Source organism: Lissotriton vulgaris, chromosome 12, assembly GCF_964263255.1.
Source record: "Lissotriton vulgaris chromosome 12, aLisVul1.2, whole genome shotgun sequence".
Lineage (NCBI taxonomy): Eukaryota > Metazoa > Chordata > Amphibia > Caudata > Salamandridae > Lissotriton > Lissotriton vulgaris.
The window spans coordinates 56809946-56834735 of NC_141700.1; the positions used below are offsets into that span (position 1 = coordinate 56809946).

General features: G+C 46.0%; 1 protein-coding gene across 1 annotated transcript in view; it reads right to left on the bottom strand.

Annotated features, from left to right (window-relative positions):
- HDGFL2 (HDGF like 2) overlaps positions 1–24790 on the bottom strand; it is a 113437-nt gene that overhangs the window by 30741 nt on the left and 57906 nt on the right. The window contains exons 8-11 of the mRNA XM_086947064.1: positions 12392–12479; positions 10966–11389; positions 9442–9515; positions 8313–8383 (exon numbers count right to left, since the gene is read on the bottom strand). Of these exons, the coding sequence (XP_086803190.1) occupies positions 8313–8383; positions 9442–9515; positions 10966–11389; positions 12392–12479 (657 nt within the window). The remainder of the gene's footprint in view (positions 1–8312; positions 8384–9441; positions 9516–10965; positions 11390–12391; positions 12480–24790) is intronic.

Here is a 24790-nt window from a genome sequence, read left to right on the forward strand (position 1 = left end):
GACTTCCTTCGCGAACACGAAACACAGTACTCCTGGGGGCACCCCTTCCGCCTGATTTTCAGGTGGAACGGTGTGCTACATCAGCTTCGGTCTCTTCAGGATGTCTGCGCGGTACTGGGCCTCACTGCAACGGACACGGACACCCCGGCCCCGCGACGGAGGCGCAGCACCCGCGACGGTTGGCAACGAGCCGAGGGGGGGGCCTCTCCCCCGGCGGAGCGCCCGGGCTCGCCTGCAATTCGGGCTGAAATGGCGGCTGCCATCCAGGAGGCCTCCAGAGTGACGGCGATCGGCGAAGTGGCCTTGACGGCCTGAACTCACTCCGGGGGGAGTCTATTTTAGCTCATTCTCATTGCAGGTGCGGGGTTTCGGGGGGTGGCATGGGAGGAAGGGCGAGTGCAGGAGGTGGTGGCTGGACGTCCACTAGGTTGACTTTCCACGGCCTTGCCCGTTTTGGGCCGGACTGGGACAATGTCTTTTTTGAACGGTTTTGGAAGCGGGGGAAGGGGTCGGGGTGGACGGGCAGCTGTCTTGATCTTGGGTCCTAGAGGGGGGATTGGTAGAGGGGGGTGGTGTGGATTTGTTGGGGTAGAGGCGGGGGGGGGGTTTCTTTGGTTGTGGGGTGTTGGGGTTCGGGGACTGTACTGTGCCACTGGTTGCTTCAACGTTGCTATGTTTTGAGGTCTCGAAGGGTGCCCTTTGTGTTTGCTGATGGGGTTTTGCCTTGTGATATGTGCTCCTTGAACTCTCTCTTTGATGGCTCTTAAGGTGCTTACACTCAATGTGAAAGGGCTGAATAACCCGGTTAAGCGGCGGGCAGTGTTATCCCTGCTGGAAAACTCACAAGCGGATATCTGCCTGTTGCAGGAGACCCACTTGCTGGCTAAGGACTGCCCGCGGATGCGAACCCCCAAGTTCCCCACACAGCTATTCTCCTCTAGCACTTCCAAGACGGCAGGGGTGGCCATTTTGTTTTCTAGAAGGTTCAGGGGAGAGGTGGTGAGCAAGGTGGCGGAGCAGAAAGGAAGACTCCTGGTGTATAGAATCAAGGTGGGGGGCTTAGCACTGACTGTAGGCTCCGTTTACTGCCCTAATGATCATCAGGACCAATTTTTACACAGGGCCCTGGACGACGTTGCGTTCACCTCTGATAGGCACATAGTGTTGGGGGGTGACTTGAATCTGGTTTTTGACGCGGCGCTGGATAGGTCTGTGCAGCGGCGCCAGCAGTTGGGCGAGCTTTCGGGCTCGATTCGAACTCGACTTGCGGAGCTAGACCTGCATGACATGTGGCGCTGCCTCCACCCTACCACTCGCGCATACTCTTATTTCTCCCATGCCCATAGGTCTTACGCGCGCTTAGACCACCTCCTAGTGTCAGGCCCGATGCTCCTTTTGTCCCCGAGTGCGGACATGGGAGTCCTCTCTCTCTCTGACCACGCCCCAGTTGAAGGCGCTTTCGCTCTACCGCCGGTGGCTCGGTCGAGGGGGGTTTGGCGGCTTCGAGATACGCTTTTGCACAGGCGATCGGTAGTGGATCAGATCAGGGCGGCCATTTTGGCTTTTCAGACCGTGAACGATAATGGGGATACCTCCCGCGCGACACAGTGGGCGGCCCTTAAGGCCGTGCTCCGAGGCGAGTTTATCGCGATCTCCGCCGCTGAGAATAGGGACCGGCAAATTAAGAGAGAGGAGCTCACCCAGCAGGTGAGGGAGCTGGAGCAGGTTCATCATAGGACGGGTGCCCCCAGGGTGTGGCGGCAGCTGAAGGCGGTGCGGAAGCTCCTGGCGGCCCTGGACACGGATCGGGCGGAGTACGCGGTGCTCCGCCTGAAGCACAAATATTACACGGGAGGCGATCGGTGTGGGCGGCTCCTGGCTAACAAACTAAGGGTGCAGCACGAGCAGCACCGAGTGAAGGAGCTTCTAGACCCGGCCGGAGGCCGGGTAACGACCGACGAACACATAGCGGATGTCTTCCGCGGCTTCTATGCGGACCTTTACTCCGGGGAACCCCCTTCGGCCCAGGCTGAGGGGGACTACCTGGACTCGGTTCCGCTCCCGTCGCTGACACAGGACCAGGCCCAGTATTTGGAACGTGACTTCCGTATTGAGGAGGTGGTCACGGCGATATCCCGACTCAAACTGGGCAAGGCCCCGGGTCCGGACGGCTTCATCCCGCTGTTTTACAAGACCTTCTGTCAGGAACTGGCACCTCTGCTGACTCGCCTCTTCAACTCTTTCGCAGACCCCGGAGCCATCCCCTCCGAATTTCTCCAGGCCACGGTCTCCGTGATCCCTAAACCGGGCAAGGACAAGACCGCCTGTGGGTCCTATCGCCCTATTTCGCTGTTGAATACCGATTTGAAGGTGTTCACCAGTATCTTAGCGTCACGCCTGGCGTTGCACCTCCCCGGCTTGGTTGCCCCGGACCAAGCGGGATTCGTGCCCGGTAGGCAAACGACAGATAACACGAAGAGGGTGACGCACATTCTCGAGAAGGCTTCTAGGATCCCTGGAGAGAGGATGCTCCTGTCCATAGACGCGGAGAAGGCTTTTGACAGGGTGCACTGGCCCTACCTTGAGAGGGTCCTGAGCAAATTTGGGATAGGGGAGAAGTTTCGACACCTGATCTTTAACTGCTACAGGTTCCCGTCTGCGGTGGTCCGGGTGAACGGCGGCAGCTCTCGGCCCTTCCCAATTGAACGGGGCACGAGACAGGGATGCCCACTCTCCCCCCTGCTCTTTGCTTTGTACATGGAGCCATTTGCCCAGAGGGTTAGGCAGAACCCTGATATTATCGGTGTCCAGATGGGCGGGTTTCGCCACGCGATAAGTTTGTACGCGGACGATGTCATTCTGACGCTGGATGACCCGCGGAGATCACTGCCGGCTTGTGTGGAGGAACTGAATTTATTCGCTGACGTTGCGGGCTTCAGGGTGAACCTGGGTAAATCAGCCGCCCTGGCCATCTCGCTATCCGTGGCCACTAGAGTGGAACTGCAGAGGCTTTATCCTCTGAGCTGGTCCAAGGACCGGATCCCTTATTTGGGGATCCTGCTGGCGCCCACCCTCCCGGAGATGGTTAAGGCCAATTACGCAGCTCTGGGCACGAAAATCAAGGAGGAACTGGGCCGGTGGGATAGGGGCACGCTGTCACTACTGGGTAGGGTGGCCGCAGTGAAGATGACCCTTCTTCCTCAGGTGCTCTACCTCTTCAGAGCACTGCCGCTCCACCCTCCTGCGGGGTGGCTCGCAGAGACTCAGACTGCCATTGCACGCTTCGTGTGGCAGGGCCGCAGGCCGAGGATCAAGAGAAGCATCGCTATGCTCTCACCGGAATCCGGAGGATTGGGGATACCGGATTTACGGAAATATTTTCAGGCCGCTCAGCTCCGATACCTCGTGGAATGGAGCCGGTGGGAATCTGATAAACACTGGTTGTTCCAAGATCAAGCGGTGGCGGGTAGGACGCTGCAGGAGGTACCGTTCTTGCGGCGAGCCCATCGGCCCCCCAATCTTTATGCGTCTTTGGTGACGCGGGCCCCGCTTCAGACGTGGGACTCGGTAGCTGCCAGATGTGAGTTAACTACTTTCCCCTCTCCCTTCACGCCGCTCATTGGCAACCCGGACTTCGGCCCGGGGCTGGAACAGGGAGCCTATGAGCGCTGGCGGGCGGCCCGCTGCTGCACTCTGTACCACTTGTACTCCCCTGAGGGAGTTGCCTCCTTCCAGGACCTGCAGCGGGAATATGGCCTCCCCGAGACGGAACGCATGAGATACCTGCAGGCGCGCCACTGGGCGTTACAACCGCAAGTGCGCGACGCGGCACACAGAGAAATCACGGAGTATGAGCGTTGGTTAATTACTCGCACGTCGGATGCCAAACTGATCTCGGACCTGTATAGAATGTTGCAGCCCCCCTCATTTCACATTCACAACCCTGGTCGGGGAAGATGGGAGCGGGAGCTTGGGCGCGAGCTGAGTCATAAAGAATGGGACAACATCTCCTACCGAGCGCGCCACTCGGCCTACCACACAGTTCTCACGGAGACCTTCACCAAAATCTCGACCTACTGGTACCGCACTCCGGAGAAACTGCACGAGATGGACAGGGCGATACCAGGGACGTGCTGGCGCGACTGTGGCCACACTGGTACACTAACGCACATATTGTGGGATTGCCCCCTGTTGGCTCCGTACTGGGAAGAGGTCCTGAGCGAGGTGGACAAATGCTTTGGGATAGAACTGCCTAGGTTCCCGGCCTATGTCCTGTTGGGGTTCCCGAATGGGTTGATGTATCCCCTTAGGTCCAAAAGGGGTAGGCAGATCGCAATTGCACTGGGATCAGCGGTGCAGAATATTCTCATACACTGGCGCACTACAACACTTCCATCTGTAGTTGGTTGGTTGCACAGATTATGGCATGTTCTTGGAATGGAAAAAATGTCACTGGTAGCCCTGGGGGATACGGATACCTTTGAGGAGTTGTGGGAGCCCTTTCACAGCCTATTGTGTTCTGAGTTCCGTGAGATTACCTGCCCTAGATATCTTCGATTGTTGAGGCTGACACCGCCGCCGGACCCGCCTGCCTGAGTGGGTGGGGTTGGTGTTGCATAGTGGAGGTTCCTGTAGAGTTCGCTGAGGCGGAGACTGTAGATGCTGGCACAGTACAGGGGGTGGGTCGGGGTATGGTAGTTGGGGGTTTACGTTTGGTTAAGTAGGTTTTTGGAGCGGGGTTGTTTCTCCTCCCTTCACCCCCCCCCCCCTCCCCCTTTTTTTTTTTCCTTTCCCCGTCCTCCCCCTCCCCTCCTCCGTCCCCCCCCCCTCCCCTCCCCTCCGTGGTTTGTCAGTGCCCACAGGGGCTGAAGCTAGGCTCAAGAGTCAGACAGAGCCTCTTACTGATTTGCAATTGTATTGTTGTATTGGCCGGATGATGCGCACTGCTGAGCGGATCCTGTGGGTCACTTGTTTTTGCCCCTTTGTGTCCTACCCCACCCTGCTTCAATAAAATACTTTAAACCTAAAAAGGGGCCAATACTACTCACTCCAAGACTTTATTCCTGAGTGATTGAACACCCTAGAGATAGAACTGTGACACCTATGTCTAATTAGGTAGACTCCGGCGTTCAAGACGTGTGGTGTTTTAAAATAGCGACGTGTGCTACGTGATTAAAATACAGGTCTACATGTTTCAACCATCTTGCAATTGTGGGTTTTCGTCAGGACCAGTGTAGATGACCTGGGTGGTGCGCAAACGCTAAGGTGCGCCCTGCCCTCGATCATAAAAAACGGAACCACAAACTTGTGGCCCTTTGCAAAATCGTGTCGTCTTCTCCCCGTTCTGGAAGAAAAACCTGTGAACAAAAATTCAGGGAAATGGGTTGGGATCACAAAGACAATAGACAAATATTTTTGTACATAGAACATATAAAGTGTGCTCCTAATGGCAGCTACCAGGAAACTGTGTCTCTATCATGAGTGCCGACTGCCAATCTGGGAGTGCAAACAAAACATGGTAGCTTATAGTGGGAGCCATGCCAGTACTGCTCTGATTCAACTGTATGTCAGTAGTTAGCCACCAAGGGTCTGTTATCCCGTAGTCTGGCGTTAAAACAGAGCGTTTTTTTTGTGCGGGCGGGCGATCGCCTCAGTAGGTATTCGCAAGTGCAAAGAAAGGCCGTGATGACATTAACGTTAAGAGAAGCACAGGTGTCTCACAAACACCCAGGATTTGCCACATCTTGCAATCCTAAAGGTTGGATTTCTCATTAACCACATCGCTGCTATGCATTTTCCCACTGTATGCTGAAAAATTGGAAAATGCCTGAGTTCATGACGAGCTCAGCTCGTCATAAGCACAGCTCCACTGTGCCTCATGACGAGCTGAGCTCGTCATGAGCATCGAAGGGGTTAATACTGGTAATGTAGCAGTAAGGGACCTAGGTAAATGTAAAACTGTCAGCTTACTCAGAAAGCGGTAATTGGCCGCTTCATGGGCGTCCGGGTTCCAAGAGCCGTATGCTCACGTAACCTGGTTGGCAAAAAAATTGCGAGCACGGGATGAGTGCCGGAGCGTTAAAGCGAATGCCACAGCGATAGGATCAAGTAGCATGGGACTTACTTGTGGCTTCTTACTGAAACGTCACCTCAGTAAGCAGAGTGGTGGTCAAGGTCAGGGATTATTGTATCCTCTACTCCATGACCGAATTCCAGGGGATGTTAACATTTAGACCAGTCTTGTGGGTGGACAGCCTCTACACCCATTTTTGTTCTTTCTCGAACAAGCAGTGGTTCAGGTTGTTCCCAGGGCTGACCTGTTCAATGATGGTCCATTCTAAGTCGTCTGGGGTATGCCCGGCAGCTAGATAGTGTTCCGTCAGTTTTGTCATGGACTTTTTGCACCAGATGGTGCTCCTGTGCTCTCCGATGCGTTGTTAAATTTTTCTACTGGTCATACCTATGTAGTGGTAGTTACAGGGGCATGTTATCGTGTATACCACATTCTCGCTATTGCAGTTCGTGTGTCCTCGGATGGTCCAGGTCTTCACTGGTTCGAGCTGGAGTGTTTTGGTATTAGTCGTTAGTGGGCAAACACTGCAGTTGCCACGTTTGTAATGGCCAGTAATCCTAGGTAGTCCCCATGCGTTCAGCACAGTTTCGCTTTCCACGGTTCTTCTGACTGGTCTTGTATTGACCACACAGTCCTTGATGCTTCTCTCTTTCAGAAAGGAGAAAAGGGGTTTCCCCCATTGCATTTTACCTGAGTTCAAAATTAACCAATGTTTATTTATCACCTTGGTCACTTCGTTCGACACCGTATTGTGTCGTGACACAGGTAAGGGGAGTGTCTTCAGTAGTTCTCTCCATGTTCTCCAGGAGTGCCTCCCGTGGTTGGTTGCGTGCGCCCGGACGCCCATGAAGCGGCCACTTACCGCTTTCTGAGTAAGCTGACAGTTTTACATTTACCTAGGTCCCTTACTGCTACATTACCAGTATTAATGAGAAATCCGACCTTTAGGATTGCAAGATGTGGCGAATCCTGGGTGTTTGTGAGACACGTGTGCTTCTCTTAACGTTAATGTCATCACGGCCTTTCTTTACACTTGTGAATACCTACTGAGGAGATCTCCCGCCCGCACAAAAAAACTGCTCTGTTTTAACGCCAGGCTACGGGATAACAGACCCTTGGGGGCTAACTACGGACGTACAGTTGAATCAGAGCAGTACTGGCATGGCTCCCACTATAAGCCACCATGTTTTGTTTGCACTCCCAGATTGGCAGTCGGCACTCGTGATAGAGACACAGTTTCCTGGTAGCTGCCATTAGGAGCACACTTTATAAGTTCTATGTACAAAAATATTTGTCTATTGTCTTTGTGATCCCAACCCCATTTCCCTGAATTTTTTGTCCACAGGTTTTTCTTCCAGAACGGGGAGAAGACGACACGATTTTGCAAAGGGCCACAAGTTTGTGGTTCCGTTTTTTATGATCGAGGGCAGGGCGCACCTTAGCGTTTGCGCACCACCCAGGTCATCTACACTGGTCCTGACGAAAACCCACAATTGCAAGATGGTTGAAACATGTAGACCTGTATTTTAATCACATAGCACACGTCGCTATTTTAAAACACCACACGTCTTGAACACCGGATTCTACCTAATTAGACATGGGTGTCACAGTTCTATCTTTAGGGTGTCCAATCACTCAGGAATAAAGTCTTGGAGTGAGTAGTATTGGCCCCTTTTTAAATCACTTCTCACCTTTTAGTATCACTGCACATAAAAAAAAAAAGAAAAATACCCGCTCCACTGTAGTCAGGTGTCAAAGCACACCCTGCTGGCACTCGGCCTGCGGGGTGAGACCCCGATGATGAAGCATGTCACCAACTAGGTTGGTGAGTGAGGGGTCTTCTGAAAGGACATAATATGTCCTGTAAAAAGGTTGGCACACTGCATTATTGATCTTTAAGCTTTGGGTACAGAGTATCTCTCTGTTATACCTATAAAGGCTTCTCTATAGAGCAGTTCAGATGCTCTCTTCCAGAATCCAGTATTCTGAGTCCCAGGTTTTAATTTTCCGCTGAGGACGTTAATTCATCCTGTGACACCTCCGACAACAGATGCCATGCTACTATTAAGAGCTGCAGTATATGGAGTGGGCAACAGGGCATCAGTAGACACCTTTCAAAATATAACAGCCCCTCTCCTACAGGTTAACACTTTCACTTTTCTAGAACAGCCAGGTTAACAATTTCATTCTTACTTTTATATGCTCACTCCGCTTAGAAAGAGATTACATCTTCCCTTACCTTTTTTCTTTTCCACTCTCCTCTCTGAAATGGGTTCAGGCTTTTTCTTGGGTTTATCCACTTTGGAAGATCTGAAACCAAGATGGATGAAAAAGAAAAGAACACTGAAGTGAGCTTTAGAGAATTCTTGTCAGTAGTATGTCCAGTGAACTATTGAGAGGTTCTGAAGGAAATAGTAGTGATTGGACATGCCTATGACCGTAAGCTGCAAAATAAAAACTCCCAGAATATTATGGAGTGACGTGATTCTGATAAATGCACCATTTATATAGCATTGTAAAATTGTGCAGTACTATTCACGCAGGTTTAAGTGACACATTCAGGAACCAGTCCACTTACAGGAACGAAGGGGTAATAATGAGGCATTAGAATGATATACATAATAATATAATGAAAGATCAGCAATTTGGCGGCAGCAGATGTACACACCAAATATGGCGGATGATAGTGAGGCAAGGAACGCTGAAAGGTTATTACTGAAACTAGACGGATGGACAGTGGATGAAAGGACTGAACCACATGCAGTATTCTATGCAATAGACAATCATGCAGGTTGAGTGAAAATAGGTCCAGCAAAGAGTAGTGAAGATGCAGCAGATTTGAACAGTACAAGAACCAACATTAAAAATGTAGTTTCTTTTTATATATTTGTGCAGCAAAGACCCCCGCCAAGGGCACCAAAGCACAGTCAATGCACCAAAGCACAGGAATACTTAAACAGGAAAGTAGGAGGGACTTTAACATTTATCTGTGGGAGGGGCTTTCACATGATGGACATATTAAAGCCCTTTGGAATTAACATTACTTGTTTCGTTGGTATGAGAGAACACATGCTCAGCCAAGAATGTAATCTTCAGATTATCACTGGCCGTTTTTCAGGTATATTGTTACCCATGAGCACCTGGCTGAGAATCAGATTACCTTCTGGAGAGCTTGCCAAAGTCAATCCACTCAACACAAAGCAAAATTAGATCTCAGAATTCTGTGCTGCCCAGGTGGCAGACAAAAAACACAGACAATGACATAAAGGGATGGAGAGGAATTGCCCCAAATTTCTGCTTCTTCTCTGCTCACCAAGATGCAAAGAGGGAAAGTGCAAACAGCTTTTAACTGAATGAACAAGACGTACCTGCCTCTGGGCTTTTCTTTCTGAGCAGGTTTTCTTGGAGACTCAGGCGGACGTTTTTTTACTGGTTTCCGTACCTTAAACATAAATTAAAACACAAAAAAAAGTAAACAGAGAGGAGCAGAACATGCACAGCATTGTTCTGCCAAAACTAAGTAGTGTTCCTATAACTTAGGGAACCCAAACCAGGAAAAAAAAAAAAAGAATTAAAAAGGCAGTCAATGCCCATCCCTCCACCCCTACGCCCATCCCCCCTCCACCGCCCATCCCCCACAGATTAAGAGTGAGGTATAAGGAGGATCCAGGACCAAAGTGGGGTGGGATAGCAAACAAGCTGAAAATGGAGAAGGTAGTTAGAAACAATCTAGTTTAAAAGTTTAGCGGAAACCTAGGAGGTTATTCCTTATTTCAGAGCTTAGGTTCCATAAAAAGCAGGCTACCTTCCCTACCCTGGGCACTATCTTGTAACTGTGTTCAATACTCCACACCCTTCTTATAGTAGCATCTTCCAAAAAAACGTGAACATATACAAATCAAACAAGTCTTTTAGCATCCACATCTATGTATGTTACCAATGACAGAATTAAAAGTAACTGAAATTCTCTCCCAGGGGACCCCAGATAGGTTTGGTGAGCCAGTCATTCTGGGAAAACTCACCACTTTTGGAGCAATATAATCCTGTGTATGTTAACCACAGGAAAGAAAACCATGACCTCATTTTTTTTTGTATTCACACAAGTCAAAAGGTTAACACGTTTTCGAATTTTAAAGGACTGGACAACAGCAGTACAAGCACTATATACATTAAGGAAAGGAGGACGACAGTATGGGTGGTTGAGGAGCAGCAGCTCAGGGAATGGCAAAATATCTACTTGCCTTTAAAAAAATATTGTTTTAAAATTTAGCATTATGGTTTGATGTTACGGCTAACATGTTTGGGACTATAACTTATTTGGTATCAAATAACAAAGGAGTGTCAAGCACGTCAATCTCCAAAAGGGACTGCGAAGACAGAAGCCCAAAGAGATCAAAGTAAATCTGACCTAGGACATGGAGTCACTACAGCGCCAACTGATAGGACTTTAATAGGTAAAGCACTGAGTATGTAAGTACAACGCACACAATTTCAAACTGGAATTCATTAAGACCGAACACTACAGAGGACAAAATGTCACAATACGCTATTACAGAGGGTTTGTGTGCTATGATGTCAATTTTAGGTCTACAACACCTATTATTACACACACAGTAAGATTCCACCTATGACGCACCAGCGTTATGTCTCAGTAGAACACCGACTCATCAGTCCTTAAATTCTTCACCTTATAGATGCATTGTTTTCAGAAAGTACTATTTGTTTTGTTCTAAAAGAGGAGAGTAAGTGGAAACTAAAACTCAAAATGGGACCAGTATGTCTCTGAAACTTTGACAGACGATTCGGATTACATTAAGAAGGACACATTTTACTAACTTTCTCTGCTAATCACTGTCCTACACTGCAGCTAATGAGTAATTGTCTGCTCTCACCTCTCGTTCAGAGTCTGATCCAGAGGAGGACGACCGCCGGATTTGTGCCTTTTTCCCCCTTTTGGATGACCCATCAGTCGTCTTCCGTACATGTCCATCTGTTGCTGAAGGTCGGTTTTTCTTGACCTTTTCTGGTTTTGCCTCTTTCTCCAATTCAGAATCGGAGGATAACGCTGGCCGGGCTTTGGGTTTTTTGGCCTTCTTGGGAGAGCCCTCTTCCTTTACACTGCCACTCTGGCTGCTGTCACTGTCACCTCCTTTCTCTGCCTTTTCCCGCTTCTTGGCTTCTTCCTCTTCTTTTTCTTGTTCTCGCAACCTTCGCAGTTCCTCCTCCTGCTCCTTCCGTCTGCGCTCCTCCAGTTCTTTCCGCCGTTCCTCGTCACGCTTCTTCCAGTCGCTAATGCGGTCCACGTCACTGTCGCTGCTACAGACAGAGAGACACAAAATAACTTCCATACAGGGCAAAGTTATTGTGTACTAAAGAGCAAGGTTACTTACCGGAGACTGTACAGGACGGCCCAGGCTCCAGAGGAGAAATGTTGCACACAAAACATACAGGCAACCATCACCAAGATTACCCTCCCGAACCCCAAGTACACAATTATAAGTATTACCCAGACCAGCAGCCACACTGCCCTCGCAGGTCCCCACACTACACCATTCTTCAATACCAAGGAGTGCCTGCCCATGCGTCTCTCAGCCTTTGCCTCCTCTAGCAAACAGCATACACACTACATGAATCCTGTGTTCATCTGTATAGTATTCAATCTCAAGATGGTTCTCAAAACAATGCGTTGAGTAACTGATTGCATGAGATGTATCGTCTACTCAGTTTCAAAAACCATCTACCATATTTGTTAAGACACAAGTGACAGGACAAAGGTTCATTTTATAGTCAGTCACACATTATAAACCATAGCAAACAAGAAAACCTTTTGGTTGTACATATGGGTGTCAAACCAGACAATGGCTTCACTAAAAGAAGTACCTTAATCTTTGAGGCAAGAGGTCTGCAACCTCTCCCTGCTAATAATCGAAAGAGATCTAAGGAGTGAGAGAGAAGGTCTTATGAATGTATCTCGACATACTAGTAATGGAGGGTGCTTTCAAGCTCAGAGATAAGAAGTCTCTTATTTATAGTTCCTGCATAGATTGGTGGCTGCCCGCTGAGGATGTGTTGTTAAAGGTCTCAGATCTACATCTGTCACTTCTGAAAATGTAAGTAAAAGGCTGTGCCTGAGACAAGTGGCCATCGAGTCTAACCAAGCCCTTTGAGTGAAGGGATATACTTACCAGCTACGAGGCTAGAGGTCTGACTCTTACCTTTCCCTGCTGACAACAACAGCAGTCCTCTGGCACTGAGACACGAAAGGTCCAACTTACATGCCCCTACTAGACTTTTAAAGAACAATGCTCCTACTCTCACCTGTCGCTGGTGGAGCTGGAAGATGCCCTCGGAGGTGGCGGTTTTCGGTTGCGAGGTTTTGGAGGTATCTTTGGTTGTGCCTTTGCAGCTACAAAATAAGTTCAGGTTGAGATTAAATACACAGTCTTTAGTTCTTGTTCTTCACCATTGCAAACCTTCCCCCCATGAGCAACGGAGAAAGAACGCAGGTGGGTGGTGTGCGTAAAAGAAGATCATGAGAGAAAACAGTTACTCACCAATTTGTTTGAGGAACAAATTCTTTATATTACCTTTGTAACCTGTAGCATGCTCCCACAGAGTAGGATCCAATGGACCAACTGAAGCTTTGAAGGCTGGTTGGAAATTTGGAGCTATTGTACTGTTCCTGTTGTTCTTTTGGGGGGTGGGGAGGTGAACAGTGAAAGTTTCACCATAAGTTAACTGCAAAATATTATATGGGAAGATGATCTTATATACTCCTTTTATGCTCAGACAAGGTTGCTGCTGTGAATAATCGTGCAGGCTATTATGGCAGAAAATCTTGAAGTCATTACAAGATAAGGAGTGGTTTACAACAGACTAAAAATAAACCTATGTGCGAGAGATGTTGCTCTTCACGGGTCTACATCTTTGCTAGTGACAAAGGAGTTTTGGAAATGCAATAGGGAGTCAGTATTTCTAAAGAACAGTAGACTATATGGGGTGATCTCAGAGCGGGAGGTCAACTATTTGGGTCCGCTGCACAGCTAGCAGGTCCGTGTTTGAGACCTGGGAAGATGGAATAGAGATAATCCAGTTCGGGAACTACAAAGGCCTATCTCAACTATTCACAAATGGTCTCAGGAGGAAGAGGGGTGATAGCTTGACCATCAACCGTAAAGTATGGAAACACTATGGAGCCCCCATTAATATAACAAAAACATCAAATACACAGACACTGAAAATGTAAAGACAAAATACAGCACTGACGGAATCGCGCTAACGAAAAAGTTGCGGCCATGTTGGAATGGAGTGTGTTCCGAAACTCACAGTGTGGATCTGAAAACACAAGTCTAATCTCAAGAATGTATAACATTAGAGTAGAAGGGAATTGCCACAAATAAATTAAACAGAAAAATAAATAATAAACAAATAAAAAATTCAAAATGCTAAATTCTACAGATGCTAAACAACAATCAGTCCAACCTGACATGAAACCTCAAAAAGGTCTTCAGTGAACACCCATACAAATAAGAGATGGCCACTACTTTTTCGTTAGCGCGATTCCGTCAGCGCGCAAATAGTTGTTGGGCATTCATTTGTTTATTTAATTGATTTGTGGGAAATCCCATCCACCATATTATTGTTAGATATTGTTTAGATTAGACTCATGTTTTCAGATCCACATTGTGAGTTGGGAACACACTCCATTCTAAGATGGCCGCCACTTTTTCCTTAGCGCGAGTACGTCATTGCGCATACAGCGTGTCTTTTTTTACTGGAACATTGCTGGTCGGACGCTGCTCTCAGACTGATTAGTCGGGCGTCTTTGGACCAAGCGTGACTGGTTTCTCGTACAAGTGTGTGCGCTTAGCACTTTAGGTGTTTTTGTAATTCACGAGTAGGTTCTTGATTTGGTTCGCCACTCAGTACCGTAATATTAACATTCTGGTACTTGTTACTTTACAGGCGATTTGTTGGCTTTTTTGACGCAAGTATGATTGCACTTTGTAATACAATTGGGTGCATTCATTGGATATGGGCTCTATCTTAGGATAGACCATGTAGTTAATTTGTTTGTGTTTGGTTGGCTATTTTCACAGATCCTGCGAGGTCTTACTCATAAGATACTGGAGTACTGTTGGTATTTTAGTGGCTTTTTGAGTGGTCATTTATGAAAGATCCAGTACTTTAATAGACTCAAATATACTTTGTATTTGTTCTTGCATTTAGACTTGCTGCTCGAACATTGACATTAAGATTGGTTTCTTCCAAAGCGCTCAATGAGTGAGTTTTCTGAGTTTTTTTGTGTATTTTTTAGTATAGTTGTTATGTCAAGCTCCCCTTTGGTGGCACCCGGATTATTGCAAACGTGGTGATATCTTTTGGATAACATGATATTGTGGTTGTTGGGTTAACACCATTGGTGTTCCTCACTTTTGTTTTCCTTTTGTGTTGAACAGACTTTATGCCTTTTTAGTCACTGGGTTGACATGCATTGTTACTGTTTTACTATACTAAATGTGTATGTGCAACTGTTTCGTCCTGAAGATGGTCCCATGGATCTATTAGACCAACGGGGGACCGAAACGTCGACGCCCAGCACCGTTTCGCATATCTGTTGATTATTCAGATTTCAAACATGTTTACATGCTGGGTTTAAAACTCCATGTATATGGTGTTTTTGATTACCCATAATTTATGCGAAAGGTGCTATGAATACTACTGTTAAATGATGTATGACTTTAAGTAGTAGTATGTATGTTGCCAGATACTAATTTATGAAATTCCAAGTGGAATAAATATATACCATTTTTGATACATCAAGGTATATGTGCATAGATTCCCTGTGACTCTTGATTAAATGTTCGTGACATTATTACAAATTAGCAATACTCTATAAATGTTTCCTCTAGGGACATTGTGTTTCTGTTATTGAATATACCCAGTCCCCAGGGGATTATTGGGTGGCTCTGTGATTGCTGTCGGTTTATGTCATACAGCACTGCCAAAGATGTGAATGGTGAGTAGCTTATAACAGAGAGATTGATAAAGTGGGTCCCGTAAAAGACTACTGCCTAACTAGCAAATGTAAAAAGGTCACTGTGGAAGCAGTGCTACAATCGGTGACTGTCGCCCCCACCGCCCCCCCCCCCCTCCACCCCCCACCCCACCCAACCCAAGCCAGAGAACACGGACTAAGAAGGCAAGTTAGATTTGGGCGAATGTTTTTGGAGGTCGAGGAGACAGAGCTTCGCTAGGATTCTGAAAACTCTGAATAGACTATTAGATACTGGATGGATCTTTCTGTTGTGCAATGAATAAGGGATTTAGATCCAAGACTAGAGTTTATGATATACTGTTTTTAACCACTGCAGGAAGAATGCCTGAGGTATAAGATTCAAGCGTGTCACAAAACCTGGCTAAATTTGTATGTACAGCTTTAGCCTGCCGGATGTGGCCTAGGTGAAGGAGTTGACTTGCTTGCAATTATTAGTTTGCCTGGATAGGAGGCTGCTGAAAAGGAGGTGAGGGAGGACAAAGTTTGTGGGTGGAATGATCAGGAAGTCTGGAATGCAGACAGTGTATTTTTTGCTAGTACACCATGGATATTGTACAGCTGCACTTTGCTTCTGAGGAGGGGAGCTGTGGTCTAGTCAAAGTAGAGGCTAAAGACCAAGGACAAAATCTTGCATGAAGCTGGGGGAAATGTAGTTTTTTAAAAGCAGAAAGAAAACCTTTTTCCCGCAGAAAAAAAGAAGGCATTACCCTTCCATTGTAAGAAGCAGAAGTCCGCTAGTTTGGACGGAGCAGTCAAGTACTTACTGTCCAGAGTGCAATTTGTTAAAAGGGCTGTTCAACTTCCATATACAAGAGCAAGATGAATAAACTATTCAGAACATATTCACAAGACACCTGTACACAATGAAGCATTTAAATTGGGGCCAATTTGATTATGCTGGCCATCTTGAATGGTTTCCGCCATCATGGGTCATAGCGGACTACCCTACGCCCAAATGTGCTACATGAACTACTATCAGGGTTTCAATTTGTTGTGGCATCAAATCCAACAGCAGCACCACTAGCATGAGCAACCAGATTTCAAGGCCAGGTCAAGCCCAGTGAAGTAGAGAAGCAAGATTTAATTCTTCAATAAGGGGACAGTAGTCGCTGAGAAGGCTATAAGATCCAAAGGAATAAAACCACTGGCCGTTATAGATGGACTACAGCGGGTAGGCTTCATCGAGGCAGCAGCACAGTCTGGCTTAAGGTCCTGGATGACTGCATTAATCTAGCAGGTATACAGCAGTGTATGAAATCAATCCATGTAAGGTTTGATCACACAAAGAATTTGAAGAGTGAGGGAGTGTGGGGGGACGGCGGAGCACACAGTGACTGCCAGCAGTGGGAAGCTGAAATAAGGGCTCAGCACCCAGAGGATGCAGGGCAGGTAGCAAGCAGAAGGGGGTTGTATTCATGCACAATATGAACATAAAACATAATCCAGAAATTAGAAAGGTGCCCGTTAATGGAATCAAGTGAAACTATTCAAATATATTGAACTGTGACTACAACAAGCATGCATGCAGCACCTTAAAAACAATGCATTAATTAAAGTGAACATTTCCATGTCACAGTGGTATTCTGTACCAGTCTCAGTGCCATAAACATTTCAATAAGTAAAACATCTGCTCACACTGCCATGGTGACACTTCACAAAAGGCTGTAAGGATAGCGATTACCTGGCTTCCCTACTCACCATTAATTTCTCGTGTGACTATCCCAAACCTCTGTCATGGTTCTGACCCTTGAGATGCCACATTTGACATATGTGCCTTATAACTTCTAGGCATATATAAAAAGAATAAAAACCAAATAGCCGTAGATGTGAAACCCTTGACTTATTTGTTGTCAGTGGTCTATGTGATGGGATATATACCTAGTAATAGACACCAGAAGAGTAAGAAATTGACAAACTTCAATGAAAGGGCATTACACTTCAGCAAAGGATTCCATGGAGAACAAGGAAAGTGGCAAAGGCCAATTACCACTGTCCCATGATGTATGCTAAAAGTAATTGATTGGTTCTGTAGCTTAACTGGACTGTTTATGGTATACAAGACAACATAAAAATGGTACAAGCGCTCAAATCAGGGAAAGACAATACAAACATTACAAGACTCGGGCATACTTTTCCAGGAGAATGGTCAGGAGGTTCAAAGAGACAAAAATCCAAGCTAGTGAACCACATGGGGAACCAAAAATCATGCAGATCAGAATTTGGGAGATGAAAACAAACATATTGGCATGGTTTGATTTATTGCGGACTCAGAATGTGTACAGCTTTTGGCCACTAAGAAACTACAGGGGGCTTAAGACCTATAACAAATAATGTGCAGCGTCTCCCAAGACAAAACTACTCACATTTCTAATTTTCCTAAAGAGCAGGTTTTGTCTGCACAACAATACACAAAATCCACTTCCTGAAATGTTTCATTTTTTGTAAATTCATGGGAGTGAGTTAAAGTATCTTTTTTTCAGAATTTGTTGACAAGGGTGGATTATGCCCCGTATATGAGATCATCAGTGCATGTTACTTACCACAGTAGTTTACAGATGGATCCTCGGGTGAATGTATGCTTTATTAACCGTACCAGAGCACATCCCTCCGCACTAAAACAAGGACACAGGGTATGTGTAGCCACCGACATACTAGTCCTGATTTCCACACACACAGGACTATTTAATGCCACAGTACTCTTTTGCTGACTGCATGGGGGATGAAAGCTTGTACACAGGGAAGTTGGCTCAGGGAAAGATCTGTGCGTCTACAGCTAAATGAAGGGCTGACAGACGAGCCAAAAGTGTCTGAAAGAGTCCCTGTACTCATTGATACCTTTTTCTTTCTTTCCTCCTCTTCGTGGGAAAGTTTACCACACTCAAATTTCCAATAGAATCGGGTGTTGCTTTGCATTCCAATTGGTTGTCCACATACCTTTTTGTTGAATTTAAACTGAACATAAAAAGAGAATTACAGGTGACCAGACAAAAAAATGATACTAAAAAGGAAGCCAACCAGGACACAGTGAGATACACTCATGTAACCAAAAAAGTAACCATATAGCGGGAGAGGTGTTATGGAGTTTAAATCTAGGGAGAGTCAGGTCAGAGCAGAGAATTACACATTTATCAGAATGGGGATACAGGCTTTGCACTTATTCACATGAAAGAGTAAGCTCCTTTGCCATTTACAAAACATATTAAATGTTATCCAAGGGTTCCAGAAGTTTATATTTCCAAACAATCGTCCCCAATACTTACTGCAAGCACAAAGTCACACTTCATATAATGAAAACATTAGAAGCTGCTGATTTCCAACTGTTGGTGCCAAAGGAAAAAAAAATCAGTCTGTCCTCTTTATGAGCAGTTTAACCAACCCTGAACAGCCATTAAATAAAACACTGCACATGTCTAAGAGAGAAAATTAACGCAAAATTACTCTGTACACAGTTAGAGTAAAGTTAGACCCTCATCTGGGATACTGTGCAAGCTACAAGTCCTCACCCTTAAAAAAATTAAACAGTGGAATGTATTAAAAATACTTGATTATCTACAGGCAAAGCAATTATAAAAGAAATAAATCACTTCAACCGTACTTTATTAAGAAACACATTAAGAAACATTCAGGGTATTTGGATGGCCAAAAAAATCAGAACCTACGAGCACCTTTATTAGAGCCTACTGGCTATTTTGCATCCAATCTGGCTTGTCTTATTAAAGCACATCTATACCTTGACACATCATTGAACTTCTGGAGAAATGTCGCCCTTGGGAAAGGAGACCCTTTGTGGCAAATGACAGTTTTTTATTTTTGCATGAATGGAAAGAAATTTGTTTACTCCAAATAACAATTAACCACAAGAGAATGTAACGAAAAAGAAAAATGGTGGCAAAGATACAGGAAACACTGACTTCGCGTCACCACCCTCCAGATGGCAAGCTTTGGTTAACTACTTTCACAGCTGCAATAAAACGCAGACCATTCACTTTTATGCCAAAAGTCACAAGAAAACCAATATGAACAAAACATTGGCATAAAACATCGTAGATCTACTGTTATTTGTAATTGTGTGTTTGAAGCTACTCGGTTGCCTAAAACAGGTCTTCAATAATGTCCAACTAAACTTGGCATCGACTTGCGGTACACCATCCAAAGAATAATGCTTACAGAAAGCATAGGGCATGGACCCAGATCACTTCTCACTAAAGTCCCTGTAATACATACCTCTTGAGTGCCGTCTTAACCAAGGTAGTATGATCAAGGAACCCAGAGCGATAAATGGACTTTAAAGGGCCCATGTAGCACAACACTATTACATTAGAGGCAACTTGTTTGATGCAATATGGCAGATCTATGTCTGAATCTGTATGAACAACGCAAGAACACAGTACAATATAAATAACACCTTGGGTCTCTTTCAAATCGAAGAGAGCAAACTCTCCCACTACAGCTCTAATGATGTATTACCAAGTAAACCTGAAGGCAAACATCCACATTCGAAGGAAAAAATCAACAATCTTTTCTTTAAAGGAGGTGGCATTCTCAGAAATGTAACCCCTAAGAAAGGCAGGGCATACTCTTTTACATAATAACACGAGTAGTGCATTTCCACGCGAGCAGACAAATAGCTCAAGACACAACTTTCCGAGACACCATGCTCAATTTACCCTAGGTGATACTTTCAATCAATTTCAGGCGCCACTTTTAATACATTCATGTGCCAATTTGTTTGAACACAATATCTTAGTTTCAGAAAGAATGAGCTTTCTTGAACTCATCACACTTTCTTGCCAAGTTTTTGTTCTTGGAGAGACCAGTCTATGTTGGAGTTTTTCAATTTTCCAAATTAACAAACCTGTACAACACTCTCCTTGGACACACAAATGATCCAAGAAGAAAAATGACAAAACACAGCAAATTGAGAAACTAAGCAGCTTCTGGCAGGCTTGTTTTATGGCTGAGTGCTCAGGAGAGTCTGATCACTGGGCAGAAAGGAGAAACAGATCCCACTAGAGACAGCCGCAGTCAAGAAATGTGAGAACATAGAAGACAAATCGTCACAGAACCATGTACAGCTATTGCACAAGTTTAAAGCTGCAAGGAGAAATTTTACCAAATAACTGATTACTAAAAGACAAAGCAATACCACAAAATTCATACAGTAAATGTTTTGATCAGAGACTCTAATGGCACAAAAATGAGGCATACCCATCTTGGAGGCTTATGCAGAGAACTTGCCAGCACAGCATGGCAATGTGTCACAAGTCAGTCAACAACCCACCTTCAACCAAAACCTACATATACAGAGAATACCATCTGCTTCGAATTCTGATAACCTACATCAGTCTTAAATGGATTGTATCCTTCCAAGAAAATAGGTCACACTTACGCTATACCAACCCGGTTCAGACATTCTTTTACATACAAATATTAAGAAGAATCTAGATCTTAAACTCCACCACCACCTCTTGCCCAATCATGCTTTCCGTGCACCAGTACTGGCTCACCAGTCAGAACCAGAGGTCCATCAGCAACCAAGATATCACATTATATGGACAGAACACACTTCCACCATCCAATTAAAGACACGCAAGATGTAGCAATGCGAGCCACCTGACTCACTACCACCCAATAATTACCTACCAACTACCCAATAATTACCTACCAACTGGCTGAACTTCACTAACACCAAGACCATGTTCCAACAAACAGACCCTGATAGACCATAGTGACAAAGTTTGATTTTTTACAACTAATCCATTTTGTACAAACCTCTGGCATCAGTTTGCAAACAAACTAAGTTTTTGGGAGACACATTTCACCATCAATAAACCACCGCCACACTCTCAAAGAACCTTCACAAAACATTACAGATACAGTACTTTTGCATATTAGACTAAAAGCAAACACATAAAATGGCCTTTGTTTTCTGACATCAAAAGATACCTTTATTAATTGATCTTGTTAGAAACTTTAGAGGGAAACACTGCAGTGAGGATAGCATGCTCCTAAATCCCCAAATCTGCCAGCTTTACACATGTATGCTCTTTAGGGAAAGCGGTCTTCAGACTTTCTCATGCTAACCCATCTCTCATAGAAAAATGTAGTCAGGCACCTTAAAGTGGCTGTGAGAAAGTGGCTCTATATATACTGGACCAGAATAAGATAGTGTGTATAGAGTCCACAAACCCCAGAGGTATAACAGAGGTTAAAGCCAGGTGTGACCTTCCTCTCTAAAGTGGTAGCTTGGTCGAGCAGTAAGGCAGTACCAGAGGACAGTGTAAAGCATTTGTTGTACACACTCAGTCAGCAAAAGATTTCACACACTCAAGGACTGAACTCTGGGCCAATTGTTTTTACATCAAAAGATATAGTTGTTTTATTTTTAGAACCAACAGGTATAAAAATGTACTTTTCTCGATAAGAGTAATCTCATATAATTACTTTGCAAAGAATCAATAAACCTTGTAAACACAATAGGTACAATGGTTGCAGTAGGTAACACAATTCTAAAGACAGTTTAACATTGAGCTCAATAGGTTTTCTACATACATGCAGCTAGTTACTTTATCGATTACTTTTGTAGTCCCAGGACTGGATCATACATTCAGTCTTGGGGTCTAAGCTGGAAACAGTTTAGCAAAAACGATTTGACTATTGCTATGATTTTTAAGAAAAATAAAGCTATTTCAAAAGTTCATATTTAGAAAACTTTTCAATGAAAATCTGGCAATGTTATCCAATGGGAGGAAAATCAAGTTGCAGTTAAAGTACGTTCAAAGTACGTTCTCGTTACTTTTGTAATCCAGGACTGTGCTCCTAAGTCCAGCACTGGGGTATCTACTTAAAACAGGCAAGCAATTACGTTTCAGTAGTAGTTACGATTTTTAAGGAATATTTGTAGACACTTCGAAGAAATTTCACAGAAAAACAGTCAATGGTTTCCTATGGCAGAAATTTAGATTACTAGCAAACACGGTTGTGATTACTTTTGTGGTTCAGTACTGGGCTACAAGGTACAAGGTACAATACTGGCTTCTCTCCTGATTACAGGCGAGTACTTCGGATTTCGTTATTCGGCTGATTTTAGGTGAATATTTTAACATTTCAAAACTTCACACTTAGAAGAAATTTCGCAGAAAAGCAGTCAATGGTTTCCTATGGCAGAAATTTACATTACTAGCAAAAACGTTGCGATTACTTTTGCGGTTCAGTACTGGGCTACAAGGTACAGTACTGGCTTCTCTCCTGATCATAGGTGAGTAATTCGAAATTCGTTATTCGGCTGATTTTAGATGAATATTTGAACGTTTCAAAACTTCACAGTTGGAAGATTTTTCGGGTCAAACCAGTCAATGTTATCCTATGGTAGGAAAAGGAGTCATCGGTTTTCAAGCGAGTACTCGACTGGTGAAGTTAAGGTTCTGGGCATAGACTCAGGGGTCCCCCAGGGTCAGGTAGGTACAGTTAGTACACCCACAGCAGCACAGGGGCGGCCGGGTGCAGAGGTAGTTAGGCCCAATGTTATCCAAAGAGAAGCAGGGGGCATTCGGTTGGTGGCTGCTGGCTAGCAGGCCACGCGGCTGTGGGAGCTGGGCTCCTGGTCACTTGCTTAGGGTAAATGGGGGAAGTAGAATAGGGTACAGGTTGCACTGCCAGGGGCACTCGAGCGGCTGGGTGCAGGGTGCTTTTGAGCCGTCAGGCGCTCAATGTTACCCAATGAGGATCTTGAAAAGGGAGCAAAGGCTGCAGGCTCGGGGACGTGTGGATCTTCAGGAGCGACCAACACTTCGAGGGGTAAGTTGGGATCTTGGAGGATCGGTAGGCACCCAGGAGTTGAGCACAGGGGGCCGTGGAGTGCCGGGGTGTCTTTTGAGGTCGGGAAATCTTACCCCCTGCTAGTCGCAGTCGGAGGGGTCCTTTGTCCTGAGGCTGCAGGCGTCGTCTGGGTCGTCGAGGAGGGTCCTTGGACACTGGATTCCGAGTCAGAATCGCCGGGGGGATGTCCTCAGGGTCTTGGTTCACTCCAGCATAGGCCAGGCTTGGCGGGTGCAGTGTGTGCAGAGTTTGCGGTTCCGGCCTGATGCCAGGGCTTGTTACTTGCTTTGAGAAGTACCACTGCTCGTGAGAGACCCAGGTAGTCAGAGTCACAAGGCAGTCAGGTACTCCAGGGTTTTTGAGGTTGCTGACCACTGGAGACGCCGGGGTTTAGCAGGAGCAGGTTCGAGGGTCGACAGGCCGGTAGGGCTGGGGCCCAATCAGTTGGTGTCTTCCTCTTCTTAGCAGCAGCACGGCAGGTCTTCTTGTTTCTTGTTCTTCTTTCTTATTTTGGTATCTGGATCAAAGGAATGAAGGTTCAGGGAGCCCCTAAATGCACAAGTTGCTACTTGTGTAACGATATATCTGTAAGAGACATTAGTTAGTGATAGATTCCTTACCTTAGAATATCCCCAGGCGTCAGACTGGATCCGGAAACTTTTGCGTAGCAATACCCCTGCGCGTCGGTAGGCGTCGTCCGCGTCGTTAGCGCCGGAATGACGTCGCTGGAGTACTTAGACGCCGCCCTCGCACGCTGACGTCAGTTCTTATACACAGCTTTTGCGTGCCAGATACGCAGAGCCATGATAGAACCAACACTAGTGCCATGAAACTAGGGCCCTGAAAGGGGATGACCTTAACCCTAGATATCGGTTTGCAGAACGGGGAGGATGGGTGGGTCGGTAAGGAATCTATCACTAACTAATGTCTCTTACAGATATATCGTTACACAAGCAGTAACTTGTGCATCTGAAAGAGACACGTTAGTGATAGATTCCTTACCTTAGAATAGATACCCCAGCAATACCAACCCCGGTGGTGGGTCTGCGAACCAATAATCACACCAGAAAGTCCTGGAGGACGGAACGGCCAAAGAAGCCACCCCTCCGAACTTGGCTGTCCAGGCAGTAGTGTCTTGCGAACGTGTGCAGCGAGGCCCACGTAGCTGCCTGACAAATGTCCTGCAAGGGGAATCCTCGGCCCAGGGCAGTAGTAGTCGCCATGGCCCGAGTGGAGTGGGCCCTCAGCCCAACAGGAGGTTCCTTCTTAGCCAAAGAGTAACACGCTTGAATGCACAACACGATCCACCGAGAGATGGTCCGCTTGTACACCGCCCTTCCTTTCTTAGAGCCCACATAACCAACAAAGAGTTGGTCATCCATCCGGAACTAGCGTGTGCAATTCAGATAATAAGAGAGCGCACGTTTTGGGTCCAGGCGGTGGAGCCTCTCTTCCTCTTTCGAGGGATGCGGAGGCGTAAAGAAGGTGGGCAAGGTGATGGACTGACCGATGTGGAAGGATGTGACAACCTTGGGCAGGAAAGAGGGTTTTGTCCGCAACACAACCTTGTCCGGATGGACAGAAAGGAGGTTTAGAGGAAAGAGACTGGAGCTCACTCAGTCTCCTGGCAGAGGTGATGGCAACCAGGAAAGCAGTCTTAAAGGTAAGAAGACGTAGAGGACAATTATGACGCGGCTCAAAGGGAGCGCACATCAAGTAAGTTAGAACCAGGTTCAAGTCCCACTGGGGCATCACGAAAGGAACAGGAGGGAACATATGAGTGATGACCTTTAAGAATCTGTTTACAATAGGGGACTTGAGAATAGAAGGCTGATCAGGTA